Source organism: Temnothorax americanus, unplaced genomic scaffold, assembly GCF_048541705.1.
Source record: "Temnothorax americanus isolate GAGA-0224 unplaced genomic scaffold, ASM4854170v1 Scaffold14, whole genome shotgun sequence".
In the NCBI taxonomy this organism is placed as follows: domain Eukaryota; kingdom Metazoa; phylum Arthropoda; class Insecta; order Hymenoptera; family Formicidae; genus Temnothorax; species Temnothorax americanus.
Genome location: NW_027509275.1, coordinates 3,688,854 through 3,707,769, shown reverse-complemented (window position 1 = coordinate 3,707,769; position 18,916 = coordinate 3,688,854). Strand labels below are relative to the sequence as shown.

Below are 18,916 nucleotides of genomic sequence, written 5' to 3'. Positions count from 1 at the left end.
CGCGGCGTTGAGCTTTAATGATACTCCGAGATTTTGGGGGATTTGTTTAACGAAATATTAATAGAATGGAGAAACGCGATTGATCCGCGTGACTGACATGTCTCTGTCGCTGACAGACGGAGAACAGCGAAAGATGAAGTTGGCGATGTCGAGAAGCGCGATGATAATCGAATGAATATGTCGTACAATATTTATACACATACTTACGAATAAATTTCTATAAAATAATTCCCGTAAAATGATGTTATATGTACGCGAAAGAAAGAGAGAATAAGTCAGAAGTTACTGAAAATTTGAAAGTTTTATGTATGTCGTATCGTTACATAGATCTTTATTATTACCTAAACTTTTTTTCTATATTTTTTTTCACGACCCTAACTTGCAAGTATTTTTTGTACCGAGCGAATGTCAAGGTTGCGCGACCTTTAGCGATCGGTAGCAAAAATGTCCCGTTCTCCAAGAATTTTATTCGCGTGTTTTTCGCTTGTCTTTTAGAAATAAATCGTGATAAAATTCTCTGCAGCATTAATTTCTAATACATTTTCTACTACAGCTATTAAATTCTTATTTTTCTTAATATTCTAAATTGCACACCTTTCCCCGCACGAGAAACTAACGAGGAGAGCCTCGGTAGGAGTTAATTATCAACGAGCGTATTGATTCGTTTATTTGAATATATTAATTTTGTGTTCGTTGGAGTTAAATAAAGTATTTTTCTTCGAAGAACGAGGCTGAAATTACGAATATAGAAGCCAAGCACAAAAAATGCATTGAAGAATTACAGGACTCCGTGTTCAATTATCTGCCAGCATAGTGTCGATCAGTTGCGGCAGTTCCCATTGAGTAGTGTCCTTTAATTCTCGCCGTGCAATCTTCGTGCTTGTTTTTTATATACTTATTATAATTTTAGCCTCGTTCTTCAAGGTTAACTTCTGCGAATACAATTTCAGGAATTAAATTAACGGAAAATTAAACAATCGGGTAACTCTATTGGACATCCTCGATTTCACATATGTACGTATAATATGGGACTCGCATACGGAGCTTATAGTTTTTTTTTTTTTTTTTTTATGCAAGGTGTCTTTGCGTCATCATTACTGACAATAATATCTAATATTCTTGTCAGTTTAAAGTATATTAGTTTAATATTTGTGAATTGTAATTTTATGTTTGATCGCAATTTTTAATAATGTTTCAGCGACGGCTCCGCCGGCATCTCTCACGTTACCATCCGTAGGCGTAGGGGCGTTCAAAGTTTGTACCATATAGTTGCTGAACGCCGCTACTGCGTCGCGAAGGATGCGGAAGTCCAACCTGGCCAACGTGAGTTGACGTGAGTTGGCACGCGTTTGTAATTGTAAGGAGGTTTCTGCCGTTATCGCCGATTATTTAACGATTACGGAAAACAGGTCTCGGCTCTCGGCCCGTGAGCCTTCCGTTACATTCCATGCGCATTTACACCGTGAGATAGTACGGTCGGTGAATACGGAGCAAGTCCTGGCAATATGGAGCAATATATCAGAAAAGCGGCGTTATTTGTGTTTACTCGGGAATGCATAAAGGAGTACTTCGACAAATTTAATTTTTTTCACGGTACGTTCGCCTCGATAACATTATAGCTTTATCATGAGCTTTTAACTCCACGCGTGACATTTTGTTCCCAACATGAGAAGAGGAATGTGCCCGGCATTTAAAATTAAAAAAAAATATATATACATATATAAATAATGCTTGGGTTTGCGTATTTGACTAATTAATCTTGTTATTGTTAAAAGTCGAACCGTCCGTGTTGTATATGTAGCCTTAGGATTCGTTGCATATAATGTTCTATTATTTTTTTATACGTGACAAGCTTTATATTTGTCGGTAACTTGTCAGGAAATTATTGAGATAAAAAATGAATTTTTTAATAAGCGTTTACAATTACACGCAGGTAAAACACGATTGTCTTGAAAATGTTTCAGTGGGATGTTTCAAGGCGACGTTGAGCAAAGTTTTAGGATTGGGCATCATCGGAGGTTCTTTGCTTGGTTAGTAGATTATTTCTAGGACAAAGATATCTACTTCGTTGCATCGTGAGAATATATAAAGCATTTTACTTGAAAACTGTAATCTTGTGTAATTATCATAGTAAATTGTATTGCAGCCTTATATTAACGCAAGTGCTATTCAGTAGCTACTTTGAATAGTAAACATAGTGTCTTATCTAAATAATATTCTTATCTCATACATGAATTATCTAAATATACTCTTATTTTCTTTTTAGTGAAGATACCTCAAATTGTGAAAATCCTACGAAATAAAAGTGGCGAGGGAATCAATATTTTCAGCGTATTGTTGGATTTATTCGCTATCACCGCGATGTCTTCCTACAGTTTCAGCAGTAGATTTCCATTTAGGTAAATAAATAATTCATTGAACACAAAGCATGTCACCGTACAAAAGTCTGTTGTTATACAAATTTATTTATCTTTGGTATTAATTTCAGTGCCTGGGGAGATGGAGTATTTTTAGGAGTTCAGACTTTGATCATCGCGGTTCTAGTAATGCACTATAATGGAGAGACAGCAAAAGCAACTGCATTCCTGTCCGCTTATATAGCAGTGATTTTTGCAGCTAATAGTGGACTAACGCCTATCCATGTTCTCTGGGCATGCCAAGCAGTGAATATACCCATTGTTCTTATAAGTAAGGTACGTACTTTAACTACCTATTCTTGAGAACATCTATACTAGCTATTCTTATCTCGCAAATATATGCAAGATAAATATATTGCAAATATATTAATCTACGTTTTTATGGGATTACAGTTTATACAAGCCTATACAAATTATACCAATGGAAATACCGGCCAGTTGTCGGCGGTAACATGTTTCATGCTCTTCTTCGGTTCTCTCGCGAGAATTTTTACTTCCATTCAAGAAACGGGTGATACAACTATGATAACGATGTACGTGTGTTCCACTCTGGCAAACGGTATGATAGTGGCGCAGCTTCTTTACTACTGGAACGTGGACGTAAAGAGCAAAGGAAAGATCAAGAAGAAGAGCTAGAGCGAAGGAAATAGGAATGTTTATAGCGCGCGATTGATAATCTACGTAAGCCAACAATGTAAAATAACGCGTGGCTGTATAAAACTTTGCACGAATGATATTTTACGAAGACAACAACGTGATGCCGAAGAGAGAATGCTTGGAAATCATTTTCCATAAGAAATAAACTTTTGAGAAAGTTTGCAGGAATAATACCTAATATTACAGATAATTTGGAACTGTAATAGTTATAATATTACTTTGCAGCCCGGAAGTGAACGTGGGAATAATGTTGGGGGGGATAATTTTTATTAAAAGATAAGAAATGACAATATATATGTTATAAAATCTCATTTATTATGTATACACAAGTAGATAAGACTAGATTATCGTTGAATGCATTACTTCGGCATGGTTATTATAAATTTTTCCAACATAAAACGAGGACGTTTTTTCTACTTATTTTACAAGTTGTAAAATAACAGGTATTTTGTACATCTGCGTTATAATTTATTATTCCAAGTTCTCGATATGTATTTTCACGCGCATCATTTATATATTAAATTATTATATTGTTGATATGTGACTCATTCCATCCCAACTGCAGTTAACTTCGTATCGCGCAATCTGCAAGAGAAATCATATGTCAAATACTCCAACTCTTATATTTTAAATTTAAAAAAATAAAAGTTATCTCTATCTTTTTAAAGTAACGTGTGAAAAATCGTTTTGCGAAAACTACTTGTCATGCGGGGCGCGGCGCGCTTATATAGACGCGCGTGCGCGCGCGGCTGGGCCGGCTGGCGATCGATAAAAGTAGTTGCGCGCTGCGCATGCGCCACGCGATAGTCCGGCGTCCGGCATCATCGTCGTTCGTCGTTTCTCTGCCTGCGCTGGCTGCGCTGCGCTGGCGCTGGCTGCCGTTTCCCGTTTCCGCTTTCAGCTTTCCGCCGCGTCACGTCGTGTGAGTGACTCGTGCAACGTCCTTCGTCGTTCGTGCACGCATTTGTTCGCTGATCGCTCCTGACGATGTCTCGTGGGCCTCGTGGCGCAACGTAAATCTTGTTTCGTTACCGGATCTTCTCGTGGCACGTAAAACATCGGGCGAGTGGTAAGTAACATTCACGTAATTTCGGAGCCCAGCTCGCTAAGAGAGAAACATTCCGACGTGCGTCGGAAAGAAGGTGGCTGAGATGCGTTATGGCGCCGATGCCGTTTCCGCAGTCTCCGGGACTCCGGGCCCCGGGCTTTCACCGCAACGACCATCTTGTCGGGAGGAGAGATCGATATAGCGCGCGTTTCTTGCCCGCCTAGGGCGAGCGTTGTCGCGAAATAACGGCGGGCGTCGTCCACGATTACGGGACGACGGCGACGACGCTTATGACGAGATTGACGAGATTGTGACGAAACGCGGCGTCGGGCGACGCTAAGTTTCGCCGACGGTGTGGTCGCCCGGACGCCCCGGACGGGTGCGATAACGCCAAGAACGCCTGCGAGCCTCCAACAGTTTGGCACAAACCCCGCCGGACGTTTACTCATTACCGGACACGCGGTAATGAGCGGACACGTGTGACCGACAGTTTTTCGAATTTTGCTGGACAACGGTTCGTTCAGCGGGCACGTTGTCCTTGGAAGTTGGACGTTGGGCGTTCAAAAGGGCTTTTTTTTTAATGCATGAGGAAACGGTTAGATATATATATATATGTGTAATAACGCTATACCTGTGTCCCTATATTTCTCGGACGCATAATATAACGGACACACGTGGTCGTGGATGCTCTCGTAGCCGCGATCGAAGGCACGAATAATTCGAACGCGACGATTTTTCATAGTCTTGCAGATTAGGTTCGACTCTTTGCCGAGCGAGAATGGAATCTATGGATGCGCGTCTCGTGGCGCAAGCGTTGAACTACCATGGTCAGCAGTTGCAGAAAGTGTGGGAAGGAGAACGCAACGAAAACGAGCTGGTCATGCTCAATCTCAAGGATCCTAGCTTTGAAATCTACCAGCAGCGACAAAAGACTCTCAGGTATACATCAATCACCTTTGACAATTATCCAGACACCCTGGAAATCTGTTTTGTGTTGTTGCATATTTTTGTTCATTAAAAGTTTGTGTGTTTCCTATAGCTTTGGAGATAGAGGCAAACGTTTGAAGCTTCAACAGTTTCTCACTAAAAAAGCTGATGACCTGTATGATAAGGCAAACTTGGAGAAATCTACAGACTGTGTTAAGCAGGAGATGGATGATGAAGGTAATAATTTTTTACGCCTTTTTTTTTTTAATTCAGATACAACGTAATATCATGCAATGTTGTGCAATAATGTTCATTTGTGTTTTCAGAATTTTATGCTACAGTACCAGCACTTGATACTTTTGTCACCATGGAGAAGTCCCAACGCATTCGCAATTTTTTGGAGGTAAAGTATGATTAAAAAAAAAAAAAAAAAAAAAAGATTTGAAAGCACAAATTACTTAAGAAATCTTATGGCAAGTCTAATTTTATATTATTTATTTATTTTATAGAGTTTAGTAATTGGGGATGTAATTTTCGCACAAGTAATGGGCAAAAGCGCCGCAGGTCTTCTTCTGAAGGTGCTTTGCAACTGTAGTGACTGTCCCAGAGTTGTTACCGAATTAGGAGTTAAGGTACGTCAATATATGATTTATAAAGATACACGGTGGTGTCTCGCACCAAATACACGCGCAGCGAGACCCCACCGTGTATCTTCACATAAACCGTCGAGTCGCGAGTACTCGAAATTATTAGATCTCAACCGATCAAGTAGCTTAAGTTTGAATTATGATATAAAAGTGTTTTTATTTTTTCTCTATGTGCCCCCTTCCCCCCGAGCGGAGATATTACAATGCAAAGTCTTAAATTTTACAATTAAGATATGTCGTCGTCGTCCGTCGTCGTCGTCGTCGTCGTCGTCGTCGCCGTAGCCATAGCCGTAGCTGTACGATTGTTTTTGCATCACTAAATAGCGATTTGAGAATATCTCGATAAACGTTACTTCGTTTAGCAATGTATCCATGTACCATGTCTAATGTATCTTAAATTTCATTCGTGTTTAATAACAAAGGTTTTTGTATGTTTTGTTTATTAGGCACTAATACTAAATACGGCCACTGTGCCGGCGGTGGACAAGAAAGGTGTTACAAGAGGCTACATGGCAAATGATCTCGTCTGCGTCGTAGTCAGTGAAGTTAACGTTGAAGCTGAACGAGTGGTTGCAGTTATGAACGTACCTGCCCGGGAAGGGCAAGCACCACACCCACCTATGGGACTTATCCATTCCGATGATCTTCCAGAAGCCTATAAGTAAGTTAACGCAACAAATTGGTTAGATATAATTGCAAGTCTACCGAATCCGTAATATGCTTCATTAACTCTTGTAAGTTGACTCCTTATATCTTGGAGATATTTTATTCACGTGATAAACAATGAGAGCATTTTGTGATGTCACACTTTTGTTCATTGTGTATTACTATAAGAGCATTTGCACTGTTAAACAGAATATTTTTTTTTAATTTAATTGCAATACATTGAGATGTAAAATTTATATATACACCGATGTCTTCTTTTAACTGTTTGTTGCTCTACATCATAGTAGATTTTATTATTACACAAGTAATTTGTCGTGTTGTGTTCATTTTTTTTTGTTTTTAGTTTTTTCCTTTTTTAAAAATAAGATGAAGGTAAGGATAATATGGCATGGTGGGAAAAGAAAGTCGAACTTTAACAGAAGCACTGTGATACTAACAAAATTAGGTGAATTAGTTTTGATTCCTCTTACACATTTTTATGAATTTAGGTGCCAGACACTCTATGTAACGTAAAAAGTTGATAGTCAGTATGATGATGAATTTCTAATGTGATACAAATGAATTCAAACCTTGAGCATTGGTTGACATGGCTCTATTGCGCACATATTCTATCTACGTTTGCGATATATTACTCTCAAAGCACCAGCCAGATTATGGCGCAAATGACTTTTGAAGTTGAATTTCCAGTATGAGACATTGAGCCTTGAGCGGTCAGAGTGAATGCAACAGACGGTAGGTATAACACTGATTTAAAGTTGTTTGGTCTCTTATAAGGATATCAAATGAAGAATATATATATGTATATGTTTGTTACTGTATTTTCATAAAATGTATACTAATGTAATTTTTTGCGCAAATCATTTTGTATCACGGCATGAGGTATTCATATTTTCGTGTCCGATCGTACTTTCTTTGTAGAAGGTAAGGTGGAATAGATTTATAATCTTGTAGAGGAAGTTAATGAGATTTGAGAAGTAGAGACCAAACAACTCGAGTCTTAATCGCCCAAAAACATTTTTACCTTTAATCTTCAAAAGAATCGCGCCTTATCATAATAATGCCTTAATGTTTAAACTTACAGCTTATATTGACAAATAAAAAAAAAGTGATGTCATGTTGATAATTGACACCACAAAATGCAAACAGATGAAACTTCTACATCTAAAAAAATTTTTTTGGTCCGCCTTGGAAGATAATATATACTCAGGCGTGGCTCCCAACCTATCCTAGGGTTATGCAATTTATTTTATCGCACCAAAAAAACTTGTAAAAACCGAAACCACACCATCGATTGATGATAGGCCGTGTGATTTTGTGTTGAGCGCAAAAAAATCCTCTGATTACAAAATACTAGAAATATACGTCTTAACGGTGAAAGGTGAGAGACGAGTTTACATAATACTGAGGTTGTGTTACCAATGTAAATTTATAACAATGAGATTATATTTGCTAATAAAAAGGAATCTTACCTTCTGCACCGTATCCCTGTTTCGGACCCCTGCTGCTTCTTAACGGTACAAACGTAGATTTTGAACGACTCTAATACCGAAAGTTGCACAATAATTTATATATGACGCAATCAAGAAGGGCTGAATTAATATTTAATGCACTTTTGGTTTAGTGCCGTATCATTGATTAATACATGCAGATCGAAGTGAAGAAACGTCATTGTACAGGAATAAATGAATAATTAAACTTTATTATATGTGTATATGGGAAGACTGCAACAAATAATGCACGCAGCATAAATATGTATGGGCTTACAAAGCAGAAAACTATATGGAATACGACAAGGTGTTGGAGAGCAGGCGCACACGAAATGCCAGACAGGCGATATTTATCATCAGGACCAATGTTATTTATCGACAATATCAATGGATTCGGCTGTCATGATTATCAAGTCTTTAGTTTTACCGTTAATGAAGTAGCTTTGGTTTCCTCTTCTTTGGCAAAGGTCACGATGATTTTGCAATGTTTAATAATGAGGTATTTTTCTCTGTGGTGTAGGAAAGCGATCGACAACAAAGGTCAGAGTTATGAAGCGCTGTTGGAGAATAGTACTGGCTTCAACAATCCGAACAACATAAAATATCTGTGCGACTTAATCGGTCTTGGACAACAGAATCATTCCAATATGGTTGGATTGAGGTAAGAAACGTCGTTATAAAATTTATATATATATATATATATATATATATATATATATACATACATATATATATATATATGTAGGTCCGGAAGTATGTTCCGGGACTTTTATTTTTGATATCGGTATATTCCGGGACATTTGGCAGTTTCCAGGACTGTCCTGGAAAAAATTGATGTCCTACGGCAATTTTCGGGACAGTTTTTTAAATCTGATTACATATATATGCGTTATATTACAGGACTGTACATTTCAAAAAACGTAAACAGTCCCGGAACATACCCCTCTAGACCTACATATATATATATATATATATATATATATATATATATAAACCTAAATTCTCTACCTTATGCCTGATTATGTTTGTTTATTGATGTGCAGAGAGAGATTTGCACCAAATGAATTTGCTTCTGAATTACGACAAACACAAGCGAGCAAGTGGGCATTCCGAAGTGTTGCTGAGGGTATAGATCATTTCAAGGCCGGTCGTCATTCCGAAGCTTTCCAGTGCCTCAACAAAGCGCTCACGGTTGATCCTCGCAACGTTGAGGGTTTAGTTGCTCGAGGAGCATTGTAAGTTTTAAATTGAAGTTCGCACTCGTGTTTAATATGTTGATGTATACACAGACGTGTTTAACATACTATTTTGTGTTACAGATATGCGAACAGCGGAAGTTTCAAGAAGGCGATTGAAGACTTTGAGACAGCCTTGAAATTAAATCAAACGCATGCAAATGCTCGTAAGTATATGGCGGAAACGCTGGTTGCGCTCGGACGTAGTTACGAAGACGAGAAGAAATACGAAGATGCCCAAAAAGCATATGAGAACTGTTTGGCAATTGCACCGTATCACGAGGAAGCACGAAATTCTATTGAGTACATAAAATCCAAGACTCTCACAGCGTCACTGAACCCTCTGGATACCTTTAAGAGCTTTGAAGCTGAGAACGACGTTGCAGAAAATAAGAAGGATAAAAAGAAACGCAAAAAGGAGAGAAAATCTAGATCAAAGAAGAGACAAAGATGGAGTTCCAGCTCGAGTTCTTCATCCACCGGATCTTCGACCTCTTCAAGCTCAGACTCTAGCAGCTCGTCGTCATCGGGAAGTTCACGATCGGCATCCCGTTCACCGAACCGTAAACGCAAACATAAGAAAGATCATCGCAGTTCGCTTTCGCCACTTAGCAAGCGTATGGCCCAGTATAACAATCCTCCCGCTGCAACTACCACCACTCACGATCCTATCGCTCCGACCTCTTACCCCACAAACACACGTGAGAAAATGGACGACTACGAGAGCAAAGTACGCAAGTTTCTTGAGCAAACCAAGGACGATTCTGATTACGAAGATAAGGCAAGTATAACTTTATAGTTTTGCTCAATTGCAATATATTTCAAAGTATGCAACATGAAAATTAAATTAACGCAAGATCACTTTTTTATGTGCAAACAGGTAAGGAAATTCTTGGAGGAGACAGCAAGATGGAAGAGAGAAAGGGAAAAGGAAAAGAAACATTCTGAGAGTGAAAAGATGAAGAAAAAGAAGAAGAAAGACAAGAAGGGGAAAGATAAGGAAAAGGAGGATAAGAAGAGTCGGAAGAAGAAGAAGAAGGAAGAAAGGAAAAAGCGTAAAAACAAGGATAAGCTTGAACGAGATTTAGAAGCGTTGAAAAAGTCGTCTTTACCGGACTTGGAACAGTTAGAGTCCAAGCTTAATGCTTATTATGCGAAAGTCGAGAAAGACTGCGCGGCGCTTAAAAGGTTGGAACCATTGTTGGAATTTTCTCACAATAATGTGTTTAATATTTTTTTTTATTACCTTCCAGTTAAGCAGCTTGACTTAAACTCGCGGGCTTTTTTTATTTACGCTGTTTTCATATCCTCAGCTAACACAAATGAACGGAAATCGCGCGGCCGTCAGATATCGTATTTTACTTATGTTTTTATATTTACTAGGTATGTAGCACAGTATAATGACATACCTTCCCCTCTTAGCAACGCGGAGAAGCTCGCTGAAAGTTCACGCAGGGAAGAGGAGCTGCGCAGAGAAAGAGAAAGAGACGATGCTTCGAAGGCATATCACGAGCGAGAATCCAGAGTGCCAATGACTGCGCAACAGAGGAAAGGTGTGTATAAAATAGCGTAAGGTGCATATTAAAGTTGTATACGCCAAATACAACAATGTAAGATCTTATCGTAATCGTTTGTTGCAGAAATCCAGAGGAAACCACTAACAGACATATTTGAACAAGATTCCCAATTGATTCATCCCGAACCGAAACTCCCTACGCTAGACACCGCTGCGTTAAATGCAAAGTGGAAGGCTGCGCAAGCCGCTAGGTAAATAATTGAAGAACATTCAAGATCTTACAATAAATATAATTTGCAATTTGTAATACATCGTTTCATGTTTTACTTAGCTGTGAATTTACATTCACACATGATTTCAGACAAAAGGACGTTCCTCCGCAAAAGTGGCAAGATGTCCCGGCGGAGAGCAAGAAGGTACAATCCAACGTCTTCGTGGACAGCGACGAGGACGATGACAATGAATTGGAAGAAAGAATTCAACGCGCGGCTCTTGAAAAATCTTATAATGTACGCAAAATGCATGCGCAGCAACTTGCCGAGAAAAGAGTACCATCGTCACAACCTACGCCAACACCACCACCACCTCTGCCGAAAGAACCCCCAATGCCAAAGCAAGCGCCTGTCAAGTATCCTACACCGCAACCACAGAACAAGTTCCAATCGTACAAGGATCTCACTATGTCCGTGTCACAGACTACACCAACCAAATTTGGCTCTGGCAACAATTTGGGCGGCAAGTTCCAACCGATCGGTCAAAATAGCGGGACTGGACATCCGCCGGAACCACCGCGTCCTCCGCCAACGACGAAGACTCAAGCTAAAGGTCCGAGAACCGATTCCGATAGTGAGAACGAGCGAGGTCGTCGACAAACTCCGAAGAAACGCGAATCAAGCAGCAGGGGCGGCACGAGTAAGCGTATGAGTAGGGATCGTCCAGCGAAACGTTCTCGTAGTCGATCTCGCAGTGCCTCGAGTTCCGGATCGTCTAGATCTCGATCGGCGAGACGCAGTCGCTCACGCTCGTATTCGAATCGGCGTTCCGGCAGTTACGAGAGGAAATACAGCAGATCTCCTTCGGGCACGTACAGCAGATCACGATCACGTTCAAGATCCAGATCGTACACCAGAAGTCGCAGTCGCAGTAGGTCGAACGATCGAGGTTACTATCGCAAGAGACAATTCCGACCGTACAATAATCGTGGCACGTACTACAAGCCACGCTTCCAAGGTTTTAACAATCCGAATCATCGTGGCGGCGGCAACAATTTCCAGAATCGAAACCGCTTCTACAACAATCAGCACAATAATCGTTTTGGCAATCGTCGCGGCGGTGGTTTCAACAATCGTGGTGGTCGTGGCGGCCGTGGTAATCGCGGAGGTAGATTCTTTCACAACAAGCAAGGCTTTCGTGATTTCCGCGACAGGCGGGACTTCAGAGACCGCCGTGCTTCGTCGCGCGATCGATACAGCGATCGCAGCTATTCACCCGATCCGATGAGGAAGGTTGACGAAGCGAAAGAGAAGATCAACAAGATGCTCGAAGGAGGTGACGACGTTGACCATCAACAGGGTGGTACCGGTGGTAGCTCGACCGTACCGCCCAATAAGAGACAAGCTGGACCCCTGAGCGAAGGAGAAGAGAGGGACGATGACGACTATGAGAGGTGGGGAGAGGGAGAGGGGGGCGACGCAGCCAGTGCTAAGGTTGGTTAGACTTCGCGTAGGTTTTCGGCCTACGAAACGATCAGCTCATCTTTACGATGACGATCACGATAACCCGATTGACGATAAAAGCGAGGAATATATAACAGATGAAGAGAAAGTGACGATAATGATGACGATGATCAGTCACGCGCGCCGAGGAACACTATCCACGAGCCAACTAACTCTCGTTTGTTGCCAGAATGAAGGGGTCAAACCTGTCGGCGGTAACCTGGAAGGCAAGGAATTCTTCATTGAGCGCATGAAACAGCGAAGCAAGACCGTTTTAATGCAGAGAGCCATTGCAGCTAAGATTTGGTAGTTATGATCCGTTACCGCCACCGTCGCTGCTTCTCTGTGATATAGTCGCTTTCCTTCCATCGCCCGTGCTCCGAGTAGTCGACCGATCGATACGCCGAGACACTTTTGTAGTTTTAGTGCCGATCCCTTCTATCGTATCACAAATCATAATTATAACGGTCGAAAATTTTATTTTTTAAATGGTACCTTAATTTTTTTTCCAATTTAAAGTTAGTCTGATTTAAACATGAATTAATCTAAATAGTAATTGAGTAACAAATTATACGTAGCAATTATGTCTATTATAGTGATTCACTTGTGAAGTTTCACCAACGCTTCAAGAAATAATTTCACATTTTGAGGGAGAAAAAAAAACTTGTGCCGATAAAGGTAATAAATATTTAGTTTAATCGCTTAGTTAAAATATTTAGTTAATATTAATGTATTCGTATTCACTCTATATGGTATATAGTTACAGCGTTCTCAGTTCATTAATACGCAATAAATATTCGATTAAGAGGCTACATATGTACAACGTAATTGGCGAGTGACTTTTCATTATCATTCGTTATCGGAAGCGAACGTTCACTTTTTCTTTATCCGATAGTGTACATTTTTGGGGAAATATTCGGTACCAAATTGAAGCAAAATCGTTCACTGGCCGGCAGAAATGCCTGGACGTTTCGATATACATATTACATATATGTATATGTATTATGTCCAGGCATTCCTGCCGGTAGAGTGTTCGAGGGAAAGATCATGTATTTTTGTTTAAAAAATTCCCCGATGAGATATAGTAGGTTATCGCTTATATATATTATATATATACAAATGCCCACAACAGCAAAACATTCATTTTATTTGATCATCGTAATAATTAAATTAATCCTTGCAATAACTCAAGACAAAATCAGCAACGTAAGCATCTCCATCTCTACGGAACGTTATTGAAAACGAATTACTAGATTGCTTATTTTAATCTATAATAATACGAGCAATTTTATTATGAAGTAGGATAACTTATGTATGTTGTACGTAAACGAGTTGGCTGTACGATTGAAAGTCTCACAAAATATATAACACTGCAAGAAAACTGGAAGACTCCTCGATTTTCTGTCGTTTGTAATCGCGGCACATCCTCGTTGCCCCTATTCTCCTTTTCTATCCCTCCCTCCCTCCCCCCCCCGCTTTTTAGCCGCCGTCGCTCCCTCCCGCACCACGGTACCGGTCTTTCGCTGCAAAACCGATAAATTATGCATTCCATTATTCATGCTCGCTCGCCGTAATCATGTACGGCGGTTGACAAGATCCTGTCACGCTTCACAGAGGCCTCCTGGCTTCGCGTTTGTTCGCTACTCCGCGAAGTAAGGAGGACCGTTTACGGCAGTGAGACTGCAAGCTATTCACGTTACCGGCTCTGAATACACGGCCGAGCTTTGAGGATATGGGAGTCCGAAGGATACGCGGAAGGAAAGAGAGAGAGAGAGAGAGAGGAGGTACGCCCGTCTAGCCTAAGACCGTGCGTAAAATTCGAAAGGCCGAAGAAGAGATGCCGGAAAACGATAAATTATTTATAAGCCACACTTGAGAGGCTATCGCACCAAGTTTCGCGCTTGTCCTGTCGCACGCGCGCGCATATTCAATGAACTTTGAAATGCTAGATAAGATAGCTAGATATTTAACGATGTAAAATAGAACGGAAAATATCGCGACGCCCGTGGCTGTGAGTTGTTAAATCGATAATAGCGCGCTCGGCCATCTTTCTCTCATTTAATTCGAACAATTCGAAACGGCACGCCAGGTGTTAAAACGCGACGACCACGACGCCGCGACGGGGGCCGTTTTCTATTTCTTTGATGTATGCATGCTCGCCCATATTACAAAAAATACTTGTATTTATCTGATTATTATTCAAATGCGCGAGATAATTGGAAGAAATCGCTGATCGAGCATGCCGCTATACTTTCTCACGGTGCGCAGAACGCAGCAACAAGACGGAGAAAGAAAAGAGAGAGAGAGAGAGAGAGAGAGAGAGAAAGAGGAGAAACAGAACAGCCATTCGCGACAACGGGAAAAATCCTATCGCGGGCAGGTTCCTTCCTGTTTCGCTAAAGTCAGGTATGCGCGTGTAGGAGAAGAAATCAGGGGAATCTGGGAACATTAAAACGTCGCCTAAAGGTTTTGAATCCTAACTCGCGCTCCAGGCGATCTCGAGGAGTCAGGAGTCCCGAGACTAGGAAGTAAACGGGCGCGCATTTGAACGAGCCGTTCGGCCGCGTTCGCCGGCGCTCGGCAGTCTTCGCGTCGCGGCCGCCCTGCCAGGCTGCCGCTCCGTCCCCTCCCTCTACTCGTCTCGCGTCCGTCGTCATCGCTCGTATGTACAGTGGCGCTGAGTGGCGCGCGGTAGTGGGTAGTGGGGACATCGGTCGGGAGTGTCGGGACAGGCTCAATTGTCGGTGGATCGTCGTGACGCGTGGACGAGTGCGCGTCGAGGTCGAGGGTTCGTAGCTAGGGATTAAGAGCGTGTGCCGCGATCCGGGGCGCGCGCCCGGTGCAAGGGCAGGCAGAAACGACGCGTGCACGGGCCGAAGTCGGTTACGAGGCGAAGTGTGTCCCGCGGGTGCGTTGCGTGCGCGCGCGCGCGCGCACGACGTGCGGATAACTTCACGCGGTAAGCGCGTGAGCCTGCCCGCCGCTGCCGGACGATTTCCGAGTTCCGAGTTCCGAGTTCCGTTCGTTCGACGTTGACAACTCTCTCGGCCGAGCCCGCTCGTTCTCCGCACCCTGAGATGCGCGTTGCGGCCGTGGCGTTTATCGCGCGAGACAACCACGCGATATTTCGCGCTCCGCGATCGGAGGATCGGGAAGATCGATCGTGAGTGAGAGGGAAGAACGACTTGGGGAAGGATAACAAAGACCCTCTTTCGTTGCTCGTTGTGTGTGTGCGCGCGCGCCGAATTTCGGGATCCGCCTGGATATTTTGTGGTTTACGTTCAACGGCTCCTGGAACTTCGGGGTCTCTTTTTGTGCGATCGCCGATCGGGAGGAGCCCCCTTGGCAGCAACGGCCATGACCGCGGACAGCCTGTTCGAGACCACCGGCATCCCGGGGCATCTCGCTCCCACGCCCGAGAGACTGGAGAGACTTCTCTCGAAACAGACCCTCGAGGAGCTCTACGAGGTCGAGGAACAGCCTTTCGCACGGTAAGCCACGATTCGAAACACGCGACACGCGGCTTCGTCTCTTTCTCTCCGCTTCCTCTGCCTCTCCTTCCCCTCGATCGCGCTCCACTCTCTTTCTCTCCCCTCCCCCGCTCCCGGGTTGTCTTTGTCTTCGCGTAACCCTAACGAGGCTAGGCCGCTTCCGACCTGCCGCGACTCCGGTGACCTCCCGAGGCCGAGCTTGACCTCTTCCGTGCGCTCGATGTCTATCAATATTTACGCTCGAGTCGATGTCGATCACTATGATGAACGCTGTTGGAGAATGAGCTTTTTTTTTTTTTTATCGCGACATCCGATACCTGTGTATTGTGTGCGCGAGAACAGATGCGGCTTCCCCGTCAGGTTCCGCATGGCGTAAGAAACGCAACGCGACAATTTAATGGCCTTCTTCGCGTTACGCCAATATCTTACGATATATTGATAATTAAATTGATAATTTGCCGCGTGCTAAAGCGAATCCGTACTTCATACTGTTCGAGTTATCTTCAAGACGTAATACGCCTTATCGATATGTTCTTTTGTTACACGCTGACATACGTGCGCGCGATACGATGCGTTTCAAAAATCTTTTTTGCGCACGCTCGCGCTTTCATTAAACCCACGAGTAATCGCATCGAGACACGCGCGTGTCACGAGATATACTAATTACCCGCACCTCGCGCGTTACCTCGCCAGCATTTGTCACCTACGATGATAGATCGCATTCGCACGCTCTCGCACACAATAGCGTCAAATCGCGTGCCCCTTTCTCGCGCGCATCGGATATAATTCGCTTGAGAAACGAGGCTCCTTATATACGCACGGAGGACCTTTCGTAAACCGCATTTTCTTTGCAGCGAGACCTCATTTTATTTTTTTTACCTTCTCGCTTCGTTAAAACAGAGTCCACCTGATCACAGGAATTTTTATATTCCAAACTGCACCCCCCGCACGAGTGGGGCTCGTGCGTAGAGAAACTGGGCTATCTTTCGGAGGAGACGTTAAATTTCGAAATTGGTCGTCAAGCTTGGGGAGCTTGGGAGTATTACGTTGCGTTATACGCATTTCTTTCGGCTTTGTCTCTTCGGCTCTGACATTTCTGCTGCTCCGTGAGCGGCTTTTCTTTAGCGTGTTGCGCGTTCGGAGATGAGAATCGCGATCGAAAACCGCCAGATTCATTTTCTACGAACCTTGCTGTTCCACGATTTGCATATGAATCTCCGATCAATGATATCGCGGCATCGCGTCTCGCGTATCTCGTATGTAAGAAATGAGACATATTTTTCCCTTTACCTGCCTGAGTTACGTGGCGACTTCGCATCCCTTTTGTAACAAACGCTCCCCCGCTTTCGAGTCATTTACGTCGCAACGATGGTGACTCTATAAACCCTCGTGTCGCATGTAGACGGGATTCATTATGGACGCCATTAATAGTGAGATGGGATCCGCGCGATGCGTTAGTAATAAATAATTTCGGGTATATATTTCTCTGTCTTTGTGCGTATGCCGGTTTTTGTCACTTTTTTTTAGAACTCCGTCGTTCCGAGTTCAATTAAGGCGGAGGCGTGTGGGTCCGAGTGTCGAGGTTCCCAAGGGAGGACGCTTTTCCAATCGTGCGACAGACGTGGGCGTGAAACACGTATATATAAAAATATCTTCGTCTCCGCGCTCCTCCGAAACAGCGGAATGCAAGTCGCTCGAGAGCGAAGAGAGATGCATTTTTCATTCTTGCCCGGCTCGTGGATCGTCATCTCGCGTCACGAGGTGCGACTTGTATCCTCGAAAATCAGATTAACGCCGCGAAGTTGTTCGACGCCCATACGCGTGTGCGTTACGGATTTTTTTAATAAGTCGCCGCTTTAAGGCTTCCGACCGACGCGTAAATAAATCAGGCGATCTCGATAAGGACGACCGTTGTCTACGACGCGACGTGCGCGATGTGTGCACGCAGTGCATATACGCACGGAGCTTTGAATCTAGAGAGACGTATTAACGCGATGATAGATTGACCGCATTGCGCTCGTATTTTTTTTCCCCTTTTTTTATCGCTTTCGTCGCCGTGCCCCGGGCACGGTTTCGGCGCACGCTTCGATACGCAACGATGATAAATAAAAAACGAGCCGCGCACTTCAAGTACGCGATGAAAAGTGGCCTGCGATGTAACAGTTTAAACGGAATTCGGGGCAGAAATTTTGGCGTGCGCCCCGTAGAGATAAAAATCTTCTCCGTTCTCGTCACGTCGGTCAGTCAATGGAGTAAACTTCTTAAACGCCTCGGGCTCCGTACAACGCACACGTGAGATCGTAAATTCGTCCGCATCAGGCATATCGGAGGAATATTTGGGACGCGTGCTCCTTGTCTAATTATTCGCTCGTCGTGATTGTCGGTCGTTCGAAAACGCTGTCTTGAAACAACTGATATTTCGTAGTTTAATATAATATACTGTCTGTACACAATAATGTAATAATTATTAATAATATAGCAATAATAATTGTGTTTTTTGAATAACTAACAGTTACGATGCGCACATTTAGACGGGAAGCACGCGCCTCGATATACGTGCTTTAAGGCACTCACGGCTTCGGTGTGTACATATTCGTCACACTTTAGACATGTTCGCGGCAAACTGCACGCGCGAGTATATATATATATATATATATATATATATATATATATATATATAGGTCATGCCACAACGAACAAGGAAAAAGCGAAAGAATGCAGCTTACGGTAACATATGTGTATTACGTGCCGATAGATGAGGCTAGATATCGGCAGTTGTCGCTCGTATTTCGTCGGCTCGGCCAATCGCGACGTGTCTCAATATCGCGTTCATAACGATTAAAAAATGCGACGTCCCACTCTTTCGTGCTCACGTCTCGCTCCTTTGCCTCGGGTCTTCCCGTCTTCCTTCCATCTCGTACATCCGGAAAGATTCCGAGAGACGATGACGACGTCGATGTGCAAATGATTCATATCGCGCGACGCGACGCCATGCGCCCATCGAACACGTTTATGCGAGTTTTCTAGGATCAGCCTCTGACGAACGCGGTTAAATTTGTAGGAGGGGAGGACAAAAATACACAATTTGACAATGTCTACGAATATTCTCT

General features: G+C 42.9%; 3 protein-coding genes and 1 long non-coding RNA gene across 11 annotated transcripts in view; 3 read left to right on the top strand and 1 right to left on the bottom strand.

Annotated features, from left to right (window-relative positions):
- The first annotated feature begins 1,297 nt into the window (after positions 1 to 1,297).
- LOC143894718 (mannose-P-dolichol utilization defect 1 protein homolog) lies at positions 1,298 to 3,611 on the top strand. The gene is made up of 5 exons (XM_077401293.1): positions 1,298 to 1,593; positions 1,965 to 2,030; positions 2,267 to 2,399; positions 2,489 to 2,693; positions 2,811 to 3,611. Exons 1-5 carry the CDS (start codon positions 1,506 to 1,508, stop codon positions 3,051 to 3,053), a joined length of 735 nt encoding a protein of 244 aa, XP_077257419.1. The 5' UTR covers positions 1,298 to 1,505; the 3' UTR covers positions 3,054 to 3,611.
- LOC143894719 (uncharacterized) lies at positions 3,385 to 3,915 on the bottom strand. Its single transcript, XR_013256145.1, has 2 exons — positions 3,775 to 3,915; positions 3,385 to 3,659 (listed from the first exon to the last, which is right to left on the bottom strand). It is a non-coding gene; the product is annotated as an uncharacterized LOC143894719 (long non-coding RNA).
- Positions 3,916 to 3,988: 73 nt separating this feature from the next.
- LOC143894716 (uncharacterized) lies at positions 3,989 to 13,702 on the top strand. 8 transcript variants are annotated; one of them, XM_077401283.1, is made up of 14 exons: positions 3,989 to 4,143; positions 4,865 to 5,061; positions 5,162 to 5,286; positions 5,376 to 5,452; positions 5,559 to 5,681; positions 6,143 to 6,357; positions 8,370 to 8,510; positions 8,893 to 9,084; positions 9,169 to 9,865; positions 9,965 to 10,272; positions 10,468 to 10,637; positions 10,725 to 10,851; positions 10,932 to 12,306; positions 12,506 to 13,702. In XM_077401283.1, exons 2-14 carry the CDS (start codon positions 4,901 to 4,903, stop codon positions 12,623 to 12,625), a joined length of 3,831 nt encoding a protein of 1,276 aa, XP_077257409.1. In that variant the 5' UTR covers positions 3,989 to 4,143; positions 4,865 to 4,900; the 3' UTR covers positions 12,626 to 13,702. The 8 variants fall into 8 exon arrangements, with proteins under 8 accessions (XP_077257409.1, XP_077257411.1, XP_077257410.1 ...); XM_077401285.1 differs by having other exon boundaries at positions 5,144 to 5,286; positions 10,507 to 10,637; XM_077401284.1 differs by having other exon boundaries at positions 5,144 to 5,286; positions 10,962 to 12,306.
- A 1,315-nt stretch (positions 13,703 to 15,017) lies between these two features.
- Positions 15,018 to 18,916, top strand: part of LOC143894489 (uncharacterized) — a 96,776-nt gene continuing 92,877 nt past the window's right edge. The window contains exon 1 of the mRNA XM_077400802.1: positions 15,018 to 15,806. Coding sequence (XP_077256928.1) covers positions 15,673 to 15,806 — 134 coding nt within the window. The 5' untranslated portion in view covers positions 15,018 to 15,672. The remainder of the gene's footprint in view (positions 15,807 to 18,916) is intronic.